Source organism: Crinia signifera, chromosome 1 (assembly GCF_055691185.1).
Source record: "Crinia signifera chromosome 1, ASM5569118v1, whole genome shotgun sequence".
In the NCBI taxonomy this organism is placed as follows: domain Eukaryota; kingdom Metazoa; phylum Chordata; class Amphibia; order Anura; family Myobatrachidae; genus Crinia; species Crinia signifera.
Window position 1 is genome coordinate 275,861,663 of NC_139217.1, and position 20,627 is coordinate 275,882,289.

Consider the following 20,627-nt stretch of genomic DNA (forward strand, 5'->3'; position numbering starts at 1 on the left):
CTTACAATAAAGTTTTTTTTTAAATATGTAATTGGTCTTAGCACACCTCATTAGATCTTCACTTCTCTAATAGTGGTGGCAGGTCATTTTGAAAAGAATCCTGCTGTGATTTGGGGAGTAAGGGGTCCATACAACAATTGGCAGAGATTGGGAAAACATGTTGAAAATCCTTGATTTTTGAAGATGTGACCCTGATCATTGATAGACCTCAAACTGTCCTTGTTTTAAATCTGATCAATTCTAAAATAATCTTAAATAAAATGTTAACATGGAGCACAATTCATAACCTGTTATCTTCTAAATTACATATAGCAAAATTATATTTCTCTAGTCTCATATGCTACGCGGTCGATAGGTTGACAATAATTATGTAGACAGTCTAAAGGTCGACCACTGTTGGTCAACAGGCAAAAGGTTGACACATGAAAAAAGTCGACATGCAGTATGTTGACAGGAAAAAGATCGACACTAGTATTTCTTTTTATTATTTTTTTTAAAGGCGTTTTTTCCTACTTAACTATCCACATGGACTTAAATGGTGAACATAAGTCTGCCCGAAGCAGCAGCGAGCGAAGCAGTATTTATACGGTGTCCACGTGGACTTATGTCGACACCAAAAAAACACAAGCAAATCAATGTCAACCTTTTCCATCTCAACCTATTGGCATATATAGTGATGAAATAAAGACAGCGGCACTCATGGATTTTAGTGTAGAAAAACTTGTTAAAAAACATCGCAAAGCATGTTCCAACAGACATTGCTGTGCTAGGATTATTGTATACACACTTACAATAAAACTTTTACTATTTTCGAACAGCTGGAAACGAAAAAACGGGACTGTGCAGAGATGGCAGAAGAGCTGGAGTCTTCCAAACAGTTGATACAATCTATGTATAAAAATCTTCAGGTATTCATGCCAGTGATTTTCTTTATATTAAATCTAGATTTTTATCTGTTTACTTTTGTCAAGGTGAGCATTTTTAACAGTAATGCTGGGTACACACTATCTAATATGTGACCCCGGCGACATCACGGTGGACAGAACATGGCGGTGGAGCTGGCATCGGCCAGTGCACGCACGTTGGCCAATTCCAGTAGCGATGGAGTGGGTGCCATGCTGAATCTTGTAGCACGGTTCTCATTTGCGATGTCCTCCGTTGAACAGCATTTATAAACTATGTCACTGGCAATGTGCGGACTGTCCATCGTCAGCGATGTAGAGCATAGACACTAGACAATATAACATTTTGTCGTTCCGACCCACTGGAATCGGCAAAATTGTTCAAAATATTGTCGAGTATCTACCCAACTTAACTGTATTCAGAAAATGTTAAATATATTTATATATCCCTGATGAAAGTAAAGCTTTTAGGATATGATGCTAAGCAGGTGTGCATGGACTCCTCTATTTACAAGTCCCATAGTGCCGCCACGTGTTTTTTCTGTTTTGTATGCACCTGGTTGGTTTATAGTGGATGGCAAACTGGCAGGTATAAAGCTGCCTACCTGATTTGAGTGCAGGATTTCTGCTTTTATTTTTTTATTTTATTCTCAATATCACTTTTCTTCAGAGCACTCAATCTCAGCAAGTGGTTTATGAGAAGGAGTTACACCGAATGAGTGCAATTTGTGTCGAAAAAGAGTCTCAAATAGCCCTACTACAGACAGAGCTGGTGAAAGCACAAGATGCATGGGAGAAGGAGAAACGTAGAGGCTCAGAATCTGATAGTGAAATACAAAAGATGTCCATGGCATTCCAGAAGGATAAAGAGGTACTCACTAATGTTTGCTGAATGCGGCTATTTAAAACTGAAGCTGCTGTTGAAACTTTCTACTGTAGTTGAATCAAATGTCATTAAATGGAGATGGGTCTTATTGGTATGCACGATCATTTGATGTGTACGGAGCTTTGGCTAGTATAGGCTTTCTTATTGCTTTATTGTGTGTATTTTTTTTTTTAAATGTCTGATACTAGGGTGCAGTACCCTTTGGCAGGAGAGAGCAGTCATTGGCGGATGAACTTCCTTTGATATAGGTGAAAGGGGTTATTGGGCCTGATCCAGATCGCAGCCTGAATGATTATCAGACGATAGATGGACATTTGCTTAGTGATTGACAGCCGTCAGCTGTTTTTGTGGCTGTTTTATTTATATATTTATATTCCTTTTCAGGAGAAGTTATCATTTCTGCACTGTTTATATCAGCGCCTGGTAGCAGGGTGTGTGCTTATAAAACAACCGGATTGCATGCTGGATAATTTTTCTTGGCCAGAACTCTGCTTGGTTTTGCAGGAAAATGTAGATGTCCTGATCTCAGACTTAAACCGAGCTAATGAGAAGGTAAATCGTGTCCAGCTCACTTTCATTCAATGCGACATGTCTGTCTCTCGTAATATTGTATCACTTACTAACCCTGCTCATTTTAATTATTGCTGCTATTTAAATCTTAGAAAAATAAATAAAATTAAAATCATGCCATTTAGATTTGATTGATTTTGGGATGCCATCAGTGGTGGGATTCAAATAAATTAGCAAGAGGTTATATGTCCTAATGCCCATTGCACATATAGCCGCACGCCATAATGCCAATAACACATAAGGCCACACACCGTAATGCCCATTGCACATTGTGCTACACGCCGTGATGCCAGTTACTCATTTTGCAGCACACCATGATGTCCATTACATATTTGAAACATGTGCCACTTACCTACATGCTCATTGCTAGGGGGGTGTTGCTCGATGCCAGGCGCTTCATGCTGGATACCAAGGGGCTTCATGCTGGATACCAAGGGGCTTCCCGAGGGCCGCAACCGGGGTCCTTAACTCAGGGGGCTTAACTAGGCCAGGTGACTTGGTCTCTGTGAGCCCTGAAGGAAGGGGGTTATAAGTCCCTTAGTGTAAAAGGGGTGGAAATCAGTGGCAGGGTGCCCACAGTGCGGGTACGTGCGGGCATCTGTTCGGTCGGCAGTTGATGGCTGCTCGTGGTGGGTAGGTAACTGGTGGACAGGAGACGGGGTGCCACATAAGCAGCTGTGACAGCCGGGCAGAGAGCTGCGTGCTACCCGGCTGTATACTGAAAGCAGGTCTGCGCGGCTATTTTGAATTCTCCCGCTGGACCGAGAGACAGTAGGAGCTTGCGGCCGGCAGCCAATAAGAAGCTCCCATTACCGCTCCTTATTGGCTGCAGGACCGCAAGCTCCTATTGGCTCGCGGTCCAGCAGTAGCATTAAGAATAGTTGCAGACGTTGGCGCGTACCTGCTACCAGTATATAGCCGGGCAGCATGCAGCTCTCTGCTCGGCTGTCATAGCTGCTTCAAGTAACTTGTGAGCCTCCGCAGCGCTTCTTAGCCACTGGTTCTGCAGAACCGATCATATATTAGGAAACGGTTCTGCAGAACCGGTGCGAACCGGCTGAATCCCACCACTGGATGCCATATAAACCTAAGTCTAGGAATTGTTTGACCCAATATTGGCAATAAGTTGTTTTGAAGTTAATTGTATCTTAACGCTCTGTCTCCTTGATTAGGTGTCTAATTTAGAAGATGTCTGCAAGAACAAGGCTGATGTACTGAGAGATCTGCAGCAGAGCCACGAAGGCTCACTCAAGAAGCTATCTGAGCAGTGGAAAGCAGAGCACCATACTTGGCAGAAACAAAACAAGGATTTAGAAGAGCATTATTCTGCCCTCCTTAGGGAACTTCATGCAAGGGCACAGGTACAAGACTGTTACATTGCCTTGTATGTCTGATGCTCTGTAAATGCTTTTGCTTTTAAATATTTAGGTTTGTGTCTTGCTAGCTCAGTATTAAATATGGATTTCAAATCAGCTGTTATATTTGACATATTATATAATACAAGTGATGAATCAGTGTGGCTTTAATTTTTTGTGAGAATATAACTTCTAGGGAGGTATTCAATACCACAGTGATGGGAAAGGCTATTCAATTAATTAGCTTTTTTCCCACACTGAAAAATCATGACTCACACGCAGCAACTCGCTGATTCCATGGGAACTGCAACCAGATTTTCTGGATTTTCTCACAGACTTTACTGTGTGGGGCTTTTCACAGACTTTAGTCTGTCTGGCAATTAGCTGCGGGGTCAACTCACGGCTAATTGAAGTGCTTCTTAAAGTTTTAGCTTTAGTTACTTTTATGATCTTTTATTAAACTGGGTTCTAATCTTATACCCATATATTATTTTGATTGTCTCTTAGAAAAGGAGTCTTTGCTGGTGCCGGCACTGCTGTCAGCAGCACATTTAATTATTGATCAAAGTCAGTTGGGTTAATTAAGTAAGCTAGGTATTCTGTTGAAGATGGTACGTTGCAATGAACAACCAATCAGATTCTGTCTATTCTAGAAGGTGCTAAATACAGATGGAACACCTGTGGTCTAGCCGGGTGCTGCAGTCGAATCGTCAGCCCCCGCCAGCCCTCGCCAGTCGCCGGAAGGGGACGCGTGCACAAGACGCTCGCGCGCCTCCTTCCAACTCAGCCCTCCGCCTCCTCCACGCTGCTCCCCCTTTGATGCCCGCAGCCCCCCGATTCCCCCCCCCCTAACCCTACCCATCTCCCTGATCGGAGACGGACAGGGATTCCATCCCCCACCGCCAAAATACTGGGACGCGTGCGTGTGTTACAGTCAGATGGAGCACCTCTCTGCCAGTGCTCGCCAGCGGGGGGCAATCTGGCGAGCCATGGAGCTGCATAAGTGGTGCTCCATCTGTAAGTAGAATTTGATTGTTAACTATGGGCAACATCACATCTTCAATAGAACTTCCATCTTAGTAAATAAACCCCAGTGACTCTGGTTGTATTATTTCAAATTTTGCAATGTGTGCTGAAAGGTTCAATGATTGGAAGCCATTGTCCGTGCTCTGCTCAGAATCTGTTAACCACATGAGGCATGATAGCTGTGCATATATTGCTATTGTACAATGCAGACCTTTCTAGAAGAATGGAGGATTCCATGAACCATTGTAGCGATCCTCCTTTTCAGCCTGCTCTACCTGGAGGACTTCATGAGACTGTTGAAATGTTTTGCTCTAGAATTTGAATTTCTAACACAAAATGAAAGAATGTTTTTATAAATTATTTTTATTACTAAAGTGATGTCTAATGGTGACTTTATTTTTACCTTACAGAAATTTCAGAGACTTGCAGAAAAATCAAAAGACAAATTTACCATTTATGAGAAAACAAAAGATCAGATGGCGCTAGAAAATGTGCACCTAAAAAATTTGCTAATCAACACAGAAAAAGACCATAAGTCTCTTCTTGCTGCCTGCGCTCTTATGGCTGGTGCATTATATCCACTGTACAGTAGAACTTGCTCTTTAGCTGCACAGAGAAATTTCCTTCAAGATCAAATGAACACTTATGTCAATGTTCAGAATGAAATCCGCATACTAGTTCAAGCTCTGTCTGACAACGAAGTTAAGAAAAAGAGACGTAGAAACCATCCCAGATGCATGAGGTCTGTGTTTCGGCGAGGCGTCATAGTGGTATTGGCCATTAATAGGCTTCAGCATCTTGGCGGATCTACTAGCTCTCTCTTCACATGGATGGATGACATAAGAAAGGGACCCAGACTCTTGGTGTGTCCAGGAGGAACCCATACCAAGCACAGAATATCAGGTACTGCATGACTTGGAATAATAGATCATTTGGAAATGTACCTAAGAACTGATTATTTGTTCAGAAGGAGACGCAAAGTCTCTCCTTGGTGCCCTGGTTTTATACAACAATACTTTTTACAGTGTTTATGCAGGGAGTTCGTAAAGTCCCTCCTGAGTGAGCGCTGTTTCTTGCTGCAGAACTTCTTCTCTGCAGCTGTGGGAGTTCCGAAAGGGGGATATTCATTTTATCCCAAATTTATTTTGATGTTTGTGCACTTTTTTTCCTGTTCTTTCCCGTTTATTGTGCCTCACAGTAACACATAGGGGCCGATATAATTGTGCTGCGCGGTCCCTGCTGGCCGTCTAAACGAATGGACATTTATCGGAGCTATGCAAATGTTGCTCCAATCAGACCCTCATTAGCATTTAGCGCAAATGAACATTCCTGGTTTAGCCTTATAACACAGATCTGTTTAAAGTTCCTGTTTTGGCATCTTAAAGTCCAGGTTTGGTTGCTTCGGTTGCCCACCCTTTTTTTTTCCTCACACATGCAGGAAAAAAATGTGTGTCACGCTAATGGACGTCAGATCAGAGCAACAATTAAATAGCTTTACTAGACACCCATTCATTTAGATGACTATTAGGGTGCACATACCACAGTTGATTCAGCCTCATAGTGTTCCATGTTCAGTGACGTACGTGTTTTCAGAAAAAAACGGGCTGATTAGCGCTTGTTATCTGTTTTTTTTTCCCACCTGCCCCTTGTGGGTCAGTTAGTCACAGATATTGGGCTTAAATGTACAATAAATATGTAACAAATTCTGTATAACTGTGTAAATAAAATGCTGAAAACAATTATATTGTGATATTACTTAGCACACCATCTGTCATGTGACTTGCACAGTTACTGCTGAGGGACTTTTTGAACTCCCTAGATTTCATTCATTACTGTGCTGTTTATCTGATGTGATGGTTTATATGGTTGCATTGAGTTTAATGTGGATTATGATTAGTCTAATTAATTTATGTTCCTACTATTTTTCTGCTTGAAAATTAATCTGTGCAATTAATAAAATTGTGGAAATTAAGAAAACTGTGCACAAATGCTGCTGTAGTCCATAGCGATCAATTATTATTTTTCTAGTATAGTTTGGATCATTTTTTTTTTTATCATTTGGTTGTTATATCCCCATTTTGGTCACAGTCACCTGTGCTTCAAGCTTCAGAAAAGTTGGGTGTGATAAAGTAATATATGATAAATTATGGAACTTTAGTTAACGGCTGCATTTCCCATGTCTAGGACCAGAAGATAAGCAGATGTGTCGTAAGGAACCTTGGAAATGGCTTACCAACACTGATGTTCTGTCTGCCATTGTTAGCGCAATGTCCGAATTAATTGCACTTTTGAACAAGAAAGGTACACTTAGCTTGTTCTTTCCTTATGTTCAGATTTTGTCAAATTGTACTTTTTTGTAATTCTCTCCGAGATTAAATTAACATTTTCTTGTAATGATGAACAATTTGAAATATTTTTGCCCTTAATCACTGGATTCTGCCATGATTCTGATTCTTTCCCACTTCTGAAATAAGGGGAAATTCAACTGCTGGCGAAGGCTGTGAATTGCTGTTGCCGCAGCAATTAAATGCTGACAATTGCACCCCGTGTTTCACCCTTTAATTGGCTGATTCGCACCCTGATTTGCGAGATAAACTGTGGTTGGTGCTGAACAGATTTAGTAGAGTTAAACAATTTACTGAATATTGATTTCTCAATGTCTGTTGAGCTTTGACCCTGATGCCCTAGTATGGCTTCACTGAACTGGGTAAGATTAATTGGCTGTAATATGGACTCTCCAAATTTTTTCTAAGATTAGCTTCTTTAAACCAACTGTGTGAAGAATTTGGTCTACTGCATGCTCTTTTTTGAGGCAGGTGAGTGGTAAATTGTAGAATTTGACATTTACCACCAGGATGCAAAAAATTGCAGATTTTTAGAAGTGGATATGTTGTCATTACCAACCAATCAGGTTCTAGCTATTATCTCCTAGAAGGTGCTAGATGCATATGTATATACTGGTTGCTATGGGTAACATTTCCACTTCTAAAAATCCACACTTAAATAAATATACCCTATCGATCTCTATAAGAGGTTCTTATTTAGTGTTGCTGATTGTCCCAAATGTGGGCTGCCTGGGAGTAACTTTTGGCTTATGCAATCAGGGTTCCCTGTGGTATATAAGCTTTGGGTGGAGGTTTAGAATTGTATTAGAATTACCATGCGTATGGTTCCACCATTGTGCCAAAGTGATGCCTGAGGAAACTTTGTATGAAGGAAACTGCAGTGTTACGGTACATACATGCAGTGTAATAATAGCTACCGATATGGGCTATATAGTCCATATTGGTAGAACACATAGTACATATTGCACAGCATGCATACAAAATTGTGTATGCACCTTAAGTGTTTATCCTTCTACACTGGCAAACGACATCATTACTGGAACATGGCTTACATCTGAATGCTTCTCTGTATATAAATAGTAAGCTTTGGTCAAAGTCCGCACAGGCCATGTTTGAAATATGTGTACCAAAAAGACATGCTGGTTTGGGTCTTTATAGAAAAGTTGATGGCTCTTGAATGGGAGACATATGATCCACTGAGATGCCTTACAATGCCTTAATGTTTATCTTATGGCCCCTCTGCCTTTATGCTTTCTTTACTTTTCTTAAGGGCATACACACAGTTATATTCTGTCTATAGATAATTTTGTCTATATGATATCCCCTTGAAGTGCATGGAGACGATTTTCACCATATGCAGTTGTGATTTTGACTATGTGCGATTTGGTTTATTGCCAAATACATTGTATGCGACCTAGTCAAAATTGCCTTGCCTGCACAGCCTAGTTTTACTTGTGATATTGACCTCGCTGGACCAAACATCGGTATTGCAAGCAGGGAAAACATGGTGTGAATTTGGCTAACTTGTAAGCCAAAATTGCACCATGTGTATGAATTAGAATCCGCTTTATTTGGCCAGGAATACTTGTGTATACTAGGAATTCGATTTGGATTGCTGTGCAACAGCCAGTAGGTAACAAGTAAACAGTGATGGTACAGATGTACATACCACATACAGGTATACACTAGATGTACCCTGGGGAGGGTGACGGACAAGGACAGTGGAGACACGGGGAACATATATTTGCTGAGTTGCACAGCACCTGGGCAGCCATCAGCAGCCTCAATTAGGGGGTTATTTTGGTTCACTTTTTCTGACCAATTCCTTCTTAGATGGACAAAACCATGTGCGCTGCAGGTGGGGCAGATGTTTCTTGTGCAGAGAGTTTGATTTGGGTGGGGTTTTACTTCAAAGTGAGATCTATATTGCAGTGTAAAAATAAAACAGTCCGTATTTTCCCTGCACAGAAACAAAATGACTCACCCAAATCTAATTCTCTCTGCACATTTTACATCTGCCCCCCTGCAGTGCACATGGTTTTGTCCATCTAAGAAGGAATTTGTCAGAGTGAACCAAAATAACCCCCTTAGTCATTGCAACACCCAGATAAGTAACAGTTTACAGTACAGATACATATATTACGTATACAGATATACACTAGATGTACCCTGGGAGGGTGATGGACAAGACAGGGGAGACACGGACAATCATCTGTGGCGCCATCTTGATCATTGCTACTCTCCCCTTCAGCACACCACAGGAATCAGCAAGCATAGATTGATCCTGAGGCTGTCCCTCTGTCAGGCTGGGGGTGGGCCAGCGTTTCAGGGGCCCTGATGGAGCCGCGGCTGGAGGAGGGAGATCCATGTGTGGGGAGAGTGTGAGAGTCAGTGAGGCCAGGGGGACGTAGTGGGTCCTCAATGGGTTGAAGTCCACAGTCGCTGTCCCCCAATGTAGGATCCATACCTCCTCCCTTGAGGCCCTTTCCGCGGGGTCGCCGCAAAGCTAATCCAGAGCTGGGACTGCACGTGCGGCCGGATGGGCTCTCTCAGCCCACCGGTGGTCTAAGCTGGGGCTTACAGGCCTGGACTCTCCTCTGCCGTCTATGCAGGGAAACCTTCAGCCAGGGGTCATTCAAAGCATCTGCCACGGTTGTCACAGCTGCAGCTCTTGGGATGGGTCTAGGTCAGTGATCCTCTGCATCTTGCCACCAGGGGTGGGCATGGCTGAAGGTCCTGCCTGCTGTGGTGCCACCCGTCTCTTCCAGGCCAGGGGACACTGCATCCAGTGCTGGGGGCACTTGGCATTCACGCTCCTTCCTCCTCCTCCAGGGGTACTCCGCAACAACACGCCAAGGATAGGAGTTCCAGGATGGGTGCTCCACATGCTTGCGACCATACCAGGCTCCCGCTGGAAGTAGTATAAAAATGTTATGGTCAAATATCTTTTATCTTTCGTTGTCTGCTTTTCAGAAAAGTATGTTTATTTCATTTGCATTTCATTTAAACATGTTAAACACCTATAAGCCTACTTTATACTGTTTTAAAGCTAAACTAATTATATCCCTAAATGTGTGGATCCCAAATACTAAAACTCCCTTCAGTATACTTTATTACCACTAGATGACACTTGTAAGAACTGTGCTATGCATGCCATAGTCCAGTGGAAATATTTACTGTGCTATACTACTGTTTGCATTAAAAAAAAAAAAAAAAAAAAGTCCTTTTTTATAAATTAAATCTTAGCGTTTGTGGTCTGAGCTAACATAACAAAGTCAAGGGCGGCTGAATAGTCACTGCAAAGTTTTGAGCTTTATATTTTCTTTTCATCTGCTCAGAACACAAATGACGCATTGCATTTCATTTATCCATCTCTCATGAAAGAAAATAAACAGTTAGCAGTTATTGTGCCCAGTGAAAAAATGTGTGGTCCCGGAGACCCCTCACTCATAAAAAAAGAGGTGTGGGAAAGACGGTGTTGGCTAGAGAAAGGGGAAGGAACAAGAGAGAGTGTGTCAGGGGTTAGAGATGGAGAGAGCAAGAGAGGCAGCACCAGGTAGGTAGAGAGAGAGGAGGGGGGGGGGGGGGGGAGACTGTCAGAGGGAGGAAAGAGTGGGGAAAGAAGTGAGAAGAGAGACTAGGGGCAGAAAGAGAGAGAGATAGAGAGGAGGTATGGAGGGGGAGTGAGGAAGGGTTGAGATATTGGTCAAGGGTAGAGACCACTGGTGCAGGGAGGAGGAAGTGGAGCCCTTGCTGAGCAGCAGCAGCCAGGGAGAGGGGACCCGCTGCACATCGCTGGCCACAACACAAAGGACAGCTCTTAATGCAAGAGCTGTCCTTTGCTTTAATATTTGCATATGTTAGTGCATATGCGATTATTAACAATGCGAGTGCTGGCGATGTGTGGTGGAGGATGTTAGAGAATCACACCCATTGTATTGCATGGGTAACACAATTGTGACAGAGTGCTCAGATATAAAAGCCAGTTTAACACTTTGCACTTTATAATAGTTTATTATACATTGTTTTTTCTTTTTCCTTCCATCTGCATAGACTCAGATTCTGGATCTCCAGAACAGATTATAGATGCAGCCAAGAATTGCTTTTCAAGGTTGATGTACAAGCTGGAAATACATAGTGACACTGTAAATAGTTGTATTGGCGTAAACCCTGATTCCCTTCTACACAGACTTGCCTGTGGGCTTCATCGAATCAACTTCCAAAAATCAAGTTGTGGCCTTAAAAGTACCACTCCTATTATGGTATGTAACTCCTTAATGTGCAGTTGCTGTATGTATGGGTGACATTTCCATTGCCATGTACCAAATTGTTCAGAAATACAATTTATGGTAGATGCAGAACTTTAGTAATGTGTACATGGAGGGTCAGAGCGTAATGTCTTCATTGTGCCACAAATGTTACTTTACTTATGTAGTATATGAAATAATATCAGTTATAATGTAATTTATAAGGGACCTAATCTGCTTCCCCTGATGCCTTTACAGAGGTGCCTGGCTGTTTTGAAAAAACAAATCCTTGCGTTCACACAGCGGCTTCATACAGCAGAATTAGACAGACGATCCTTGCGTCTGGAGCTTTCTGATATTTCCCAAAAATACAGCAAGCTAATCAGTGACACCAGTCTGAAGGAGCAAATCCAACCATCCCAGGAATCTGTAAGTACAAAGCCATATTTTATGCAAAATGTCACTGCTATTTCTTAATTATGATTATGAAGCGCAAATGAAAATGTCCTGTATTACCAATAAAGTTGTTTGCTTTGCATTCATTGCTTATTCCTATACAGTATATTTATTTATTGGCCTCAAAGCGATGGGTACATGAGCCACAAAACACCGGCTGTTTGCAACTAAACAAATGGTATGGGCAAGAAACTATGGGGATTAATCACTACTTTGTATATAGTAGCAAAATAATGGACTAAATCATGTGACCACTTGCCTTGTAATCAAAATGTTTGTTCACAGTGCAGCTAAAAAGTAATATATTGTAATTCTGGCCCATCTAGCTGGTGGACTGCAGGTCAGATGCTTCTTTAAAACTCAAATATCCTGACAATCATATACATGGTTGAGTATCCCTTATCCAAATATCCTTTATACAAATTATTCCAAAAACCATACATTCCAGAAAGTGAAAAAAAAAATGATACGTAACTGACACCAAATATGTGCAGTTCATGTTTTGAAACCTAGTTTGATGCACAAATAAAATATATTTGTGTGTATTTCATGTGTTTGATGTGTTTGTACAAAATAAATGCAAGATACCTCAGGATACATCATTGAAATATGGAATAATCCATTATCCAAAATTCTTCTGGTCCCGAGCATTTTGGATAAGGGATACTCAACCTGTATTAGAATAACATAAAAAGGAAGATAAAATTACCTAATTTAGCCATCCTATGGTTACAGCATCTCTTCTATAAATATTTGTGTAATGGTTCTTTCCAACTGCGATATCTGAATGTAAAAAGCCGAACTGGCTTTTTTTTATTTATTTTTTACCACAAATAAAATCATATATGGCTGAACTAGCCATATATGATTTTATTTGTGGTAAAAAATAAATAAAAAAAAAAGCTTGCAAACTGTAAAGAATTATGGTTTTACTTTTATTATGAGTCTTGTAACAGACTTTTTAAATGGAGATAATATCTTAAATTCGAAAATGTAAATAATTTTAATATAAATGTCTTAGCTTATAGCTAATGAGATTGATTTTCTTTGTAAATGATTCACGTACCCCCTATCCAGGTGTAATGTTAGTTAAGCATGTACTATACCAGAATGCAGTCACTAGATTAATGTGCACTATATGCACATTGACTGAAAATAACAAAACTCACAAACAAAGCGTAACTGCTCAGTCATGCAGAATACAGTATAGGTGACATTTTCCAGTAATACCTTTTTAGATGGTTATAGGCAACAGTCGCTCAAAGTAGTACCTCTACCTGTAAGATAATGCCATATGTGCGGTGCTTCAACTGTTGTTAACTTTTTAAGTAGGGTACATACTCTCCAAAGAAGTAACCTCCAACGGATAGCTCAGTAAAGTAGATCCTCCTCATGCGTCAGTCAGGCAGCATTATATACGCGGAGGTTAACGTTTTTGCGCTCGACTTTGCATCATTTGTACATAATTCAGATGTGATTGTGTTTTATAGAAAGTAGTTTCATATGAGAAATTCAGAACGGTCTTTGAAGAGCTGAATAATGCACTGATCCGGGAACAGGAAGCGCAGATTCTTCTGAATGAACAATCTCAACAAATACTGGCACTTAATTACAAAGTAGGATTGCACTCACAGGAGGAGGTGGAAAAGGATCAAACCTTATCAGAAGCAATACAGGTGAAGGCTTTCTCCACTTCAGCGTAATAATGTCATGAAAATATATCAATATTGGTTCATTAAGAAACAATCAAGTTCTTCATATATTTATTAACTGTCAGGTCAGGCTGAATTCATTAGGAGCCTCTTTTTTTCAACTTCTAATTTTATCAATTTGGTAGATTTTTGCTAAAGTTATGCTTCTTTTTGGGCTTGGAAATCTAACGTATATAAAAAAACTGCTAATAATAATCACCAGTGGTGGATTTTATTTACGGGCTGCAGGACAGCAGCCCTCCAGAAAAATACAGCCTTAGTCCGTGAGACTGCATTGGCTTCACTGTCACTGTGACTGGCAGTGATTTCCTATTGGAAATCCTACCTGCCATTAACCTGTATTAAGGCAGTCCCATTGGGAGGTGTTCCCTCCCTCTGGGACTGCCAGTCCAGGATGCGATAGGCAGAAAGCTGGCTTCCTATAGGAAGCTGCTTTCTGCCTCGCAGTGCAGCCCTTACCGGCTTCTCTTGGCTGCAGCTGATGCAGCACATAAAAGCCGGGGATATGCGCATGCACCCGGCCGGCGCTTGTCACTGCATTCTATAGTTGCCGGGTACCTGGACTGCTTAGGGGAGGGGGACGCGGAAGCCCCCTCCTACATAAGGTTGGAGCCGCCACTGATAATCACATACGTTGGAAAAGATGTTTAATAATAAGTATTTGTTAGAATACAAGGAAAGAAAGGAAAATACTCACTTGCAATCGCTCTACTATTATATGAAACATAACATTTATTGATATGTATTAAAATGTGACATTTATTTATAAACAGTTTTCTTATATAGCGCAATATATTCCTCAGCGCTTTACAGAGAATATTTGAATATTCACATCAGTCCCTGCTCCAGTGGAGCCTACAATCTATATTCCCTACCACATGTACTGTACATGCGCACTCATTCTTTCTAGGGTTAATTTTTGTTAGGAGCATAACCTACCAGTATATTTTTGGAATGTGGGAGGAAACAGTAGTACACGCCAGTACGGGGAGAATATACAAACTCCACACAGTTAGGGCCATGATGGGAATCAAACCCATGACCTCAATGCTATTAAACAGTAATACTAACCATTGCACCATTCGTACTGCCCCAAACATAGAGTAGTATCCAATTACCCACCCAAGCAGCTCTGTGTCCAGGCAAAAACACCAAGGTTTCACATAACATGCAGGGTTTTTTTTCGGGTTATCAAACTGTATTTTCCAAAAATCTGTTTTTCACTCCCAATGTTTCACCATACTGGCGATTTTGAGCTGAAAGCAGCTCCGTTTTGCAGTTTGAGCTGCTTTCAGTGTGTATGCCTGCTATGGAAACCTGTCTCCCCCCCTCCCCCCTCCCCACCGTGAAAATTGCTTAGACAGGTGATTTTCAGCAGAGTAATTTTTCCCACATGATCCCTGTGCATACAGGCTGGGCAAAAAAACGCCCAGTGTGTATGGACCATTGAACAACTCTTGATAGTAAAGGTGTGTACACACGCATCAATTTACTTTTGATTTGCTTTCGATTTCCCCAATTTCACCCCCTTTAGATTTGGCTTTAGCTTTTCATTCGATTTAACATTCGATATCAATTTCGATATGCATTCAAGGCACAGTGTACACATTCGATTTACTGGATCAAATTTGATATTTCCTTGCCTGCACAGTCTATTTTTCTTTTTAATATAGAGAAGACGGGAGCGCGGATAGTCTTAAAAACCGTTCGATTTCGATTAGATTTTGCTTCTATAAGAAAAAATTGAAGTGTGGGTACGCCCCTTAAGTATGATATGTTTATGTGAGCATAGAGGTACCCACATATCTTATTTCCTATAATGTGTTGTGTAGCTTTTCTGAGTGTTTATTTGAGAAACCTCGAACCCAATAGCCCCAAATGACTTTATAGTCTATGTACTGTGTGTTCTTTGTTCAGTAGCTCATGGCATATATTGAAGTCATGCTGGAGCCCTGACAAGTTAGTGCTTTTGTCTCCTCCACTCTCCTGCTTGTAGAGTCTCTCTGAGGCAAAGATGGAGCTGCGGAGAAGAGATCAATCCATACGTCAGCAGAACAGACAGCTGGCCCAGCTGGAGCAGGACAGACGTCAGCTGGAACAGAGCATCTGCAATGCTGAGAGTGCCCTGCGAGTCGTAGCCAAGTGAGTTTGGGTACATTATGTGTAACAAACAAGAGGACTACCATGTTGAGTCTTTATCCACAGGGTGATGGAAATGTAAAAGAGAATAAATATATAAGAGAGCACAGACTATCTATACTGTATACATCGGACTAGAACACTCATCCTCAATAAACATTTTACTTAAATGTGTTTGATTATTCTTTAGAGACTGTGTGATTTTGCTTTTTGTTTAACATAAAATAGGATTGGCTTACATTCAATATTATTTTGTATTTCATCACAGATCTGGTGTATTGAGAATGATTAATATTAGCATACATAAATGCAGCATGTGCCATAAAGACAGTGCAAACATTATGCATTTGTTATGTTTTATTTTTTATTTAAGTGCTATACAGTCTGTCTATACTGGTTTCATGGTTATCCATCCCGTATTCTGTTTATTATCTTTTCCCTGTATAGATGCTAAGGTTATCCATCCCATAAATGTGTGCTCATACACTATAACTCAGGTTGTGGCAAATAGTCCCTCTCAGCACACTAGGTTCTGTGTGCTTGGCTGTGATAAGTGCCTTTCTCACTCAACGGGCAGTATTCAATGCGGCCGGTGAGGGGGTTAAATGGCGGGGAATCGCTGAAAACAAGTTTAACCCCCCAAGTCCGCTGCTCACCATATTCAATGTTCCGGGAGAATCCTCACTGTCAGATACGGCAAGGATTTCCCCAAACTGCAAGGCTCACGGCTACTGCAGGGAGCCCGCTGCATTTAGCCGTGATCCTTGCTGTTTTGGCGGTTGCACACGCCGTTTCCATCTTGCTGTAAAAACCCAGCGAGGTGGAAACGGCGTGTGCAGGGGGGTCAGTTGAATACTGACACTGCCAGCTGACACAGCTCCCAAAAACCATTGAATAAACACCACTATGTGCATTTATTTACATAAATAAAACAGGAAGTGACAAAACTGCTTTGCTAGAATACACTGATCAGTTTGATATGTAACATTTCTACATCTGCATATGGCTGGGAAATGTTAATATGCATTGGCCACATATTTTTCTTATGCCAAGTTCCTTTATATTTCATCTGTGACTTAGTATGTGTTTAAAACTAATTCCTGGGTGGGAAAAGTCGCATTGCGGCACTGTACACTGTGAGCGGCATGTCAGTATGTCTGTTATATGAATAAGGAGAGGCAAACTTTAAGACGTCTAGTGTTGCATATTTTTCTTGAAAGCATTGCTATAGGACCGGGCGTTTTATACGGTATGGTGTATAGGTGTATGAGGACACAGTTGGATTAGAAATGACACCTTGTACTGGAAGTCCTATACTGCATTCAAAGTAACTTTCCACTTGAACTGACCTAGGAATAGGCATTTATATTTATTTCTATGGCCAAATGTGCACTAGATGTTGGGCTCTTGAAAAACCTATAAATAACCATATTGTAATCTGTTCACCAGATAGTACTACAGGTAAGATTGCCACAAACAGCATATATGGTCTACAGTGTACAGCATATATGATCTACAGTGTGTCGGTCGATACCAAATGGTTGTCATTCATTAGGTCGACAGTGGAAAAGGTTGACATAATACTGGTCTCATATTTTTTGGTTAAGTCTTGTATGTTTGGTAATGTGCAGCCACCATCCGTAAGAACGTATACCCGCACAGGCTCACTTCACTGGCCACGGTTCAGCCAAGGTGGCTTGCTGTGTTCACCACATGTTACTATTCCCAATTGTAGTCCACATGGATAGCATGTTAAGCACTGTCAACAGTGTGTAACTGTTGACTGAATGCATGTCGATCATATGGTGCCGACTTATTTACTGCTTACCTAGGCACTGTCTATCTATCTATCATCTGGATCACCCAAAAACATATAAAATCCTAGCCGGGCTAGGTTAATTCTTTTTATCTAGTTATGTTGTTATATAATATGATGTACAAAAGTCTGGGTTGAATATCACACTTGCTTTTCTGCATTTGGGACTAAAATTATGGAAATAAATCTATTTAATTTGGTGTAAGGCAAGAGAACAAATAATTATTGTGTAAAACTTGCATAGTGATCATTAAACCATGAACTGTTTGTTTTCTAGGGACAAGGAAGTTCTGTTAAACCACATGATATCTGTAGCAGCGACTGTCCAGCAGGTAATAACTATTGTAACTTAAGGCATGACACAAACATTGTAGAAAAAAAGTTACTGGATTTCAAACTTAGGACTGCAGGACTTTTAGTCCTAGAGGGCACTAAAATGGGTATGGGTCATTGGGTTGACCACATTTAGGCCGACATGCATTAGGTGGATATTGCTTAGATTGACTCCTGAAATAGGTCTACAGTGAAAAGGTTGACATGCGTTTTTCATGGGTTTGAATAGATACCGTCTAAGTGTACCACGTCCCCTTGCTACGCTTGCCATGCTTGCGGCATGGTGCATCACTGCGCTCGGCACACTATTTTAATCCCCCACTATGCTGTAGTGGATGGAAGGGTATGAAATACCACCTGTCGGCACATGTTGGCCGACAGGCAAACCTGCTCCAAAAGTGATAAAATGGAGAGTGATAAACAGCCAGCCAATCAGCTCCGACCTGCCATGTCACAAACTGTGTTTGAAAAATGGCAGGTAGGAGCTGATTGGCTGGCTATTTATCACTCTCCATTTTATCACTTTTGAAGCTTAGAGAATCTGGCCCATTGTATGGAATACTCCCCTTACTGCCACAAAATGCCTGCAGCCTATCAGGCTGCATCTAACAGAGATGTACACACTATAGCTCTGGTGCATGCACAGACCTCAAAAGTCAGTTGCAGCCGATTCGGGGGGTGTGTGTTAGAAAATAGGTGCATTTGTATAAAATATGTACATATTTTGCATAATATATACTTTGTAGTGATGTAAAGGTTTCATTTTATTGTAAAATAGTTTAATTTGTTCAAATCAATGGCTCTTGCACATTACCTAGTTAGTTATTGATCACACCTTTCTCCTCTTAGCTTAAAGATCAGTCTTCCTTGTCACGGAAGACATCCAGAGTTGATTTTGCTTTTCAACTTCCAAAACTGACTCATGCGTTTTTTGAACCGGAAGGATACATGGGAGGAGCAGAATTCACAGCTTGCCAGGTCTGTGTTATATGTGCATGCATTTATCTGTCGGCAACTTGCAGCGCTCACAAGTAAAATGGCTCATGTTTTGGCAAGATTATAGAGATTTTGTATAGTATCTTTCGACAGTCGGGGAAACGGACCGTGGGATTTGCTTCTCTCTTTGTGTGTGGCAGTGCAACAATAAGAACTGACTCTTGCTTATTAACCATTAACTAACATTTCATTAATAATAGTGTTTAGAGAAATAATGTATACCTTGCTGGACTTAAGTGTACCAAGCATGTAGGTTTTTAATGGCTGCCAGCTGCCTGGTTTTCCAAACAATGGGCCCTTCATCAGTAAAACATGTGCCTTGTCTGCAAGGTAGAAGTTTCCAGAAGTACCAAGGATGTGCAGATGGAATCTATCAGGCTAATGCTTTTAATTGTTTGGTACTGTCTTTGTGCTCCTCAGCTTCCTGGCAGGTGATAAATTACAGTTAACTGGGTACACTGCACTTAATTGTTAGTAAGTAGGGTCGTAGGCGCTGTTCTACTAGTAAGGGTATCCCAAGCCCTTTTGGTGATTAAATTTGGGTCATGTAGCTTATTTTTTTTTTATGGGAATGGCTAATAACCCATTCTCAGGAGTTCAAGCCCAAGAAGAGGGGCACTAGGTTTTTTTTTAAAGCCTCTCTGGCTTGTCTCCTCCGCCATGCTCATCTGCTTTGGCTCCTCCCCCTGTAAAAATGGCCTTGCTCTTATCTACACTAATAACCTGCTTATACTCACTCTGCAGAATGCACTCTCGTGCACAGCAAAACTGTCTTCTAGTGGTGAATTAACTAAAGTTTCTAAAAATGAAAAGCGGGGATGTTACCCATAGAAACTTATCACATTTTATATCCACCATAAGCTTTTCTACTAATTACCAGTCCTCTACACGTTCACACACAACTTTACATATGTTCTCTCTACACTCCCACATGCCACTTACAGCAAAGAGGTTCCGCAGCTGTTACGCACACCATTCCAGGTCTCCACTAAGCATAAAGCAGCGGAGTGGTGGCCGGTAATGAGCTTTTCACACGTTGTAAATACTATTGCTGCTAGCAGATCAACAAACCTGAAGAGTGACGGGAAAGAGGTAGAAGGGGGTATTTTAGAAATATACATGTGGCAGGCCTTACCTGTTCCAGCAATCCTCGGCAAGCTTTTACTAATGTTTTACAGGGGAAGGGGGTTTGTCTTTACGGCACCCTTTATGGTCAGTGTCCTTCCGATATTTTCATATATACTTGTGAGATACCTTGTTCATATGACACAACTTTACGTTCTAAGGTATTCTGAAATTTTCCTATATCTTCTTGTATTTTCTATGAAATCTACTAGTATAATATATACTGTATAGCTGTGTCATTTTTTTTATTTTCCTTTATTCTATTATGTAGTACTTTGTATGGAATTTGGGGGGAAATGGTGTAAAAATGAAGTAAATAAAACTGGATGCTTTCTGTTGTTCTCATTGCAGAATATGATTGGCTACTTCTTAGACCTCTATCAGATTGCCTACTCCAAAGCAAGTGCTCTGGAAAGAGAAATAAGCTCCCACCAGAAACATATTGCAGCACTGAAATCGGAGCTGCAGACTGCATGCCTGCGTGACACCAATGGCTTGTCTGCGGTAAATCACCTCAATCAAACAACTTGCTATGGCTACAGTTATTTCTTCATGTAGTTGAGTCTTGAACATACAAAGTCTGTGGGTCTGTGAGGCATCTTACTAAGGGGTGATTTAGGTTGGTTTGCAAAAGCAAACTTCTTCTTTATTGGACAAAAAACCATGTGTACTGCAGGTGGGGTCGATGTAACATGTGCAGAGAGCAACCAGTATCTCTC

At 41.1% G+C, this 20,627-nt stretch overlaps 1 protein-coding gene across 1 annotated transcript in view; it reads left to right on the plus strand.

Moving 5' to 3' along the window:
* CCDC171 (coiled-coil domain containing 171) overlaps nucleotides 1–20,627 on the plus strand; it is a 72,427-nt gene that overhangs the window by 50,794 nt on the left and 1,006 nt on the right. Inside the window, exons 12-24 of the mRNA XM_083184275.1 lie at nucleotides 819–908; nucleotides 1,573–1,773; nucleotides 2,173–2,340; nucleotides 3,531–3,719; nucleotides 5,150–5,642; nucleotides 6,924–7,040; nucleotides 11,138–11,346; nucleotides 11,590–11,760; nucleotides 13,278–13,463; nucleotides 15,496–15,641; nucleotides 17,732–17,786; nucleotides 18,637–18,765; nucleotides 20,260–20,412. Of these exons, the coding sequence (XP_083040401.1) occupies nucleotides 819–908; nucleotides 1,573–1,773; nucleotides 2,173–2,340; nucleotides 3,531–3,719; nucleotides 5,150–5,642; nucleotides 6,924–7,040; nucleotides 11,138–11,346; nucleotides 11,590–11,760; nucleotides 13,278–13,463; nucleotides 15,496–15,641; nucleotides 17,732–17,786; nucleotides 18,637–18,765; nucleotides 20,260–20,412 (2,307 nt within the window). The remainder of the gene's footprint in view (nucleotides 1–818; nucleotides 909–1,572; nucleotides 1,774–2,172; nucleotides 2,341–3,530; nucleotides 3,720–5,149; nucleotides 5,643–6,923; nucleotides 7,041–11,137; nucleotides 11,347–11,589; nucleotides 11,761–13,277; nucleotides 13,464–15,495; nucleotides 15,642–17,731; nucleotides 17,787–18,636; nucleotides 18,766–20,259; nucleotides 20,413–20,627) is intronic.